At 47.0% G+C, this 5,782-nt stretch overlaps 1 protein-coding gene across 1 annotated transcript in view; it reads left to right on the plus strand.

Annotated features, from left to right (window-relative positions):
• Positions 1 to 5,782, plus strand: part of PDIA4 (protein disulfide isomerase family A member 4) — a 24,443-nt gene that overhangs the window by 2,793 nt on the left and 15,868 nt on the right. Inside the window, exon 2 of the mRNA XM_003792066.3 lies at positions 5,133 to 5,310. Coding sequence (XP_003792114.1) covers positions 5,133 to 5,310 — 178 coding nt within the window. The remainder of the gene's footprint in view (positions 1 to 5,132; positions 5,311 to 5,782) is intronic.

Below are 5,782 nucleotides of genomic sequence, written 5' to 3' on the forward strand. Positions count from 1 at the left end.
TTTGAGACCGACCCTCAAGCTGCCCCCAAGGTAGAGTGCTATGGCATCACAACTCACAGCAACCTCCAACTCCTGGGCTCAAGCGAGTCTCCTGCTTTTGCCTCCCAAGTAGCTGGGACTACAGGCACCTCCCACAACACCCAGCTAGTTTTTGGTTGCAGCCATCATTGTTGTTTGGCGGGCCTGGGCTGGATTTGAACCTGCCAGCTTAGGTGCATTTGGCTGGCGCCTTAGCCACTTGAGCCACAGGCACAGAGCCTGGTCCTCTATTTTTATACCTTAGATGTAATTACTTTCAGAACCTTTAAGACATGGAAAATCTAAACATGAAAAGCCCTGGGCATAATGAGAAGAAAATATAAGGTGATAATACAGCATAGTAGTTAAGTGGTTGGGATCCTCCACTAAGTTCTTTGCCTAAGTTTCTACATGTTAACATTCTTCCTTCAAGGGGTGAAATAATATGTTTAGAGCTCAGCATAGTGCCTAGCATATAATGTCTGCTGTGATGACACTGTATCTGATAACAAATTTGGTATTAACGTAATTGTAGAGTTTATTCAGCTATTTATAGATACTTCTATGGTGGGGATTAGAGTGACCAGAGAGGAGCAGCCTATGTCCCAACAGGGCAGGGGTCCAGCGTTGTCATCAGATGTCTTCAGTAGGAGTGGACAGGGATTGCAGCAACTTGACCTGGTGAGGAGCTCCCCGTTTCAGAAGTGCCTTACCATGTGGGCTGAGCAATGTGGAGATGAACTTGAAGGCTTTGTTTGCCTTATGCTGAGGAACAAGTGCCCCCTTTCAGAAGATGCTGGAAGGTTTGAATATATTTTCTATCCTAGAATGTCCATCTTTGTAAGTGAATCCCTGTGAAAAGTGGTATCCCTATTAAAGTGCAAGGTGTTTTCTTTGCGGGAATGTTGGGTTGAAGTAGGTGAGAATATAGAGCTAGCACCTCAGATTGTAGAGGAATTGATCCTGCTGTTGTCTGTGAGTTGAGGGGAAGTTGCATTTGGGGCCAGGCCTTAATGCAGCTGAGAGTCTTGTTTATCTCTAAAAAAGATAATGAAATTAATTTTTAAGTGTCAAGAAATAAATTGCCTCTTAGGAATACTGTACCATGATAACTTGTCAACCCCCACTTAATCACGAGAGTTCCATGACTAGCAGCAGTGGGAGTCCTCTTCAAGCTGGGCTTAGGTAAGAAAACACCTTTGTTTCCTTTTCGTAGGATTCACTTTGGAAAGCCCTTGTCTCTGTGGCTTTTAGATATCTTCACCACAAACATAAATCTTACCCCATGTGTGTTGAGTTTCCGTTCCTCTTCTAGCTGTGTTCCTAGCTAGAAGAATGGATTAAATTCTTTGGTGCTTTTCTTTCTGACCATCCTCTAATCTTCTCATCTGCCTGCAAGTAAATTTGATTCTCTTGCTGTGCAGAGTGGTGAGAGTGGGTATGAACAGCTCACAAACCCTCCCTACCTATGAACATGCAGATTGGGTGATAGGGAGTGTGGTGCCCACCAGCCCCCAGTTGGAGCAGAGAAGCTGCAGAACATTCCAGCATCAAGTCCCACGTCATTTAGGTAGGTTTTTAGGTGAGGAGTATTCATACTAGCTTTTGGATAGCCACTGTGACTGGTGCCCCCTAATCAGTAGACATCAGCTCAGTACCCTCAGTGCTTAAAGGATAGTTGATGGGATTCCTGACGTGCCTAGGGAGGCATTGTGAAATTCAGAGATTCCCAACTGCATTAAGTCCTGATTCCTGAGAATGGGGCAGATAGCGTGGGCTGCCAGACTCCAGTGCAAGGAGATTGGGTCTGATGTGGGTGTGAAGAAACGAGCTTAGGCTACCAGCCCTGGAACAGGGAGGTTAGTTACCCCTCAGGCTTTGTCTTAGCCAGTTAATGACATCAAAGCAAGGTGTATATTTTAACCTCACATGAATCTTGCAAATATGTAAGGCCGGTATAGTGGCTCATATTTATAATCCCAGTACTCTGGGAGGCCAAGGTAGGAGGATCTCTTGAGCTCAGGAGTTCAAGATCAGTCTGAGCAAGAGTGAGACCCCATCTCTACTAAAAGTAGAAAAAATTAGTCAGGCTTGATGGTGGGTGCCTGTAGTCCCTACCTATTTAGGAGGCTAAGGCCAGGAGGATTGCTGGAGCCCAGGAATTTGAGGCTGCTGTGAGCGAGGCTGATGCCATAGTACTCTAGCCCCAGAGACAAAGCAAGACTCTGTCTCCAAAAAAAAAAAAAAAAAACAAACAACTAAATAGAACAGGCAGGATTTTCTAAGTATCACAGAGCAGAAGTTCTTTCCTTATTTCCCCTTCACCTCAAGAGTCTGGGAAGACTTGAAGTAGGGAGACGGGAAATCCTTGGGTAGTACCGTAGGGTTGCTCCTGTGTGAGGACACTGCTGTTTCTCTTTGGGAAGGAGTCAGAAGGCACCTGCTGCAGGGGCCCTGGTACTCACACTGTAGCCACACGCATTCACACATATGCACCTGGGGAGAGGTGGTCTTCCTCCTGTGGGGGGGGGGGTGACAGGCAGGAGAGTCACAGAGCTTGGTCTCTGCTTCCCAGCTGGGTGGTTTGCTTTTGGCCTACAGAGCTTTTCTTCCTTCCCTGAGGAAGAAGATAGTCAGGGAGAAGCAGTGGGACATTTAACTGTAGGGAAGAGGGTGATTGCAGGGTGACTGGTGTGCAGGTGGATTTTTGGTTGCCTTTTTGTAATTAGTTGATCAGTAAATCTTAACAATTGTGAACAATGCTGCCCTTCCATTGAAGTGTGGGGCCAGCATAGGCTCCTTTGTGGTCCAAGCAGCCGCAGAGCCAACACTAGTTAGTTAGAGCTAGTTAGTGAGAGTACTTAAGTTCCAGGGGTCCCAGGATCCTGGGGACAAGTTTTCAGGTCCTCACTTCACCTATACCCCTAAATAGTAACTAGCAGTGTTAATTTCTCTCCTGGGACTTGTCTGTAGAAAAGAATAATTGATCCCTTGAAACATTCTGGCTTCAGAGGTAATAAAATTGGCCATGCTTGTCACTCTTGGTTCTTGTTTGCTGATGCTACAATAGCTTGAGAACCTGGTAAATAAGAATGATGGTTCCATGGTTCTTCATATCTGTAGTTTGGCAAAAAAATTAAAAATTGATTACAATGGCTACTGCCTGTAATCACAATACTTCGGGAGGCTGAGGTAGAAGGATTGCTTGAGACTAGGCATTAGAGACCAGCCTGGGCAACATAATGAGACCATGTCTCTACAAAAATATTTTTAAATTGGGGCCAGGCATGATGGCTCATGCCTATAATCCCAGCACTTTGGGAGGCCGAGGTGGGCGGATCACCTGAGCTCCTAAGTTTGAGACCAGCCTGAGCTAGAGTGAGACCCAGTCTCTAGATGTCATTGTTGTTTGGCAGGCCTGGGCTGGTTTTGAACCCAGCAGTTCTGATGGTTGTGGCTGGCGCCAAGCCAGGACTCCATCTCTGAAAAAAAATAAAAAATAGCCAGATGTTGTGGCAGGCGCCTGTAGTCCCAGCTACTTAGAAGGCTGAGGTAAGAGAATCGCTTGAGCCCAAGGGTTAGAGGTTGCTATGAGCTATAACACCACAGCACTGTATGGCGGGTGACAGAGTGAGACTCTCTCTTAAAAAAAAAAAAAAAAAATTAGCTGGCTGTGGTGGTAGGTTTGTTTGAGTTTGGGAACTTGGGGCTATTCTTGAGGTTGTTAGGATTGGACTACTGCACTCCAGCCTAGGTGATAGAGCAAGACCCTGTCTCAAAAAAAAAACAAACAACAAAAAAAAACCCCTTGGCTTGGCCCCTGTAGCTCACCGGCTAGGGCACCAGCCACATACACTGGATCTAGCAGCTTCAAATCCAGCCGGGCCTGCCAAACAACGATGACAACTACAATCAAAAAATAGCTGAATGTTGTGGTGGGCATCTGTGGTCCCAGCTACTTGGGAGGCTGAGGCAAGCGAATCGCCTAAGTCCAAGAGCTGGAGGTTGCTGTGAGCTGTGATGCCACAGTCTCAAAAAAAAAAAAAGTCTCTGTCTCAAAAAAAAAAAAAAGGATTGTAAAACCCTTAGCACTGTTTTTTTATGAGTGTGAGGTAAAATGCCATCCCCTTTCAGAAGTGGAATTCATATTCCCTCCACCAGAATGAAAAGTCAGTAATGAGTACTTCTTCCCTGTTTGTACCGTTTTTGAGGCCTGGCAGGTAATTCACTCCTCGGGGGTTATATTGCGGCCCTACGAGAGTAGACAGGAAGAGGAAGCGTATCAGTGAGAGAGGCTTGAATGTTCACCTGGTTCTTGCCCTTGAACACAGACTGTGGGGAGGACACAAATGAGGGGCTCAGGAAGTACAGAGCATGGGGTGTGGGCAGACGAGTCTGTGCAGGGACCAGGCCTACAAAGATTGCTGGGTGGGGTAGAAGGGGAGGAGACTCATGTCGGCCTCTGTGTGCTTGGGCAGTAGGTATACAAGAGGCTGGAGGGCTGCAAGTCTGGAGAGGGAGCTCTTCCTGCCTGCCAAGTCCTGCTGGAGCACTTGGACTTTAAATTCTGGAACTGTGGTTTTCAAATATTATTTAGTGGCTGGATGTGGTGGCTCATGCCTGTAATCCTAGCACTCTGGAAGGCTGAGGGGGTAGATCGCTTGAACTCAGGAGATGGAGACCAGCCTGAGCAAGAGCAAGACCTCCTCTCTACTAAAAATAGAAAAACTAGCTGGGCATCATGGTGGGCGCCTGTAGTTTTTAGCTACTTGGGAGGCTGAGGCAGGATTACTTGTGTGCAAGAGTTTAAGGTTGCTATGAGCTGTGATGTCATGTCACTCTAGCCAAGATGACAGAGTGAGACTCTCTCAAAAAACAAACAAAAAAATCATTTAGCCATGAAATCTCTTTCAATGAAATTTTAAATGGCTACCCAGCATGCAAACTTAGAGCAGAGTTGCAGGCGTGAGGAAGGCCTGATGTCACCAACTTATCCATAGTGACCACAGGGACCACCTAGAACTTGCAACATGTTTTCAGGCTTTTGGCTTTTAGGAAAGTTTTGATGACAACAGTTACCAGTTTCCTGATCAGTATGGGTATTTTCTACTCAGATTCTCCTGATAGTGAAAATGCCGTTGAGGACGAAGAGGAAGAGGAGGAGGAAGATGATGAGGAGGAAGATGACTTGGAAGTTAAGGAGGAAAACGGTGTGTTGGTCCTAAATGATGCTAACTTTGATAACTTCGTGGCTGACAAAGACACAGTGCTGCTGGAGTTTTATGCTCCATGGTAAGGACTGCGGTCTGGTTCTTGCGGGTGGACAGGTTCTGTGCGGCATGTACTAGACTCCTCACAGGGCCATCCAGACACCCTGGGCGCACGTGTCTGGCTGCAAGACCTCACATTCCGATCTGAGAGCACTGAAGGCTGGAGCTCACTTGTTCCATGGCTTCGAGAGAGCAGCCCATGAGCCAGTCCTCACAGATAGTGGTGTCCTCTTGTTGTGGAGTCCAGTGGGTTAGATATGAACATGTTCTCAGGTGGGGGACAGGTGTTTAACAAGCAGATTCTGCCCCAACCTAATCAGTGCCACCACTCCCTCTTCCCATCAGGGCCGGTGCACAGACAGCTGCCCCAGGGGCAGCATGTTGGCCTGTGTGGTGGTTTATTGCTCACACAGGGCCTAGGGGGACCATCTGGTACCCCCTCTTCTGTCTCCCCCCCCACCAAATGCAGTCTACACAGCTCTTTTTTTTTTTTT

The sequence above is a fragment of the Otolemur garnettii genome, unplaced genomic scaffold (assembly GCF_000181295.1).
Source record: "Otolemur garnettii isolate 467f Iridium unplaced genomic scaffold, OtoGar3 scaffold00053, whole genome shotgun sequence".
Lineage (NCBI taxonomy): Eukaryota > Metazoa > Chordata > Mammalia > Primates > Galagidae > Otolemur > Otolemur garnettii.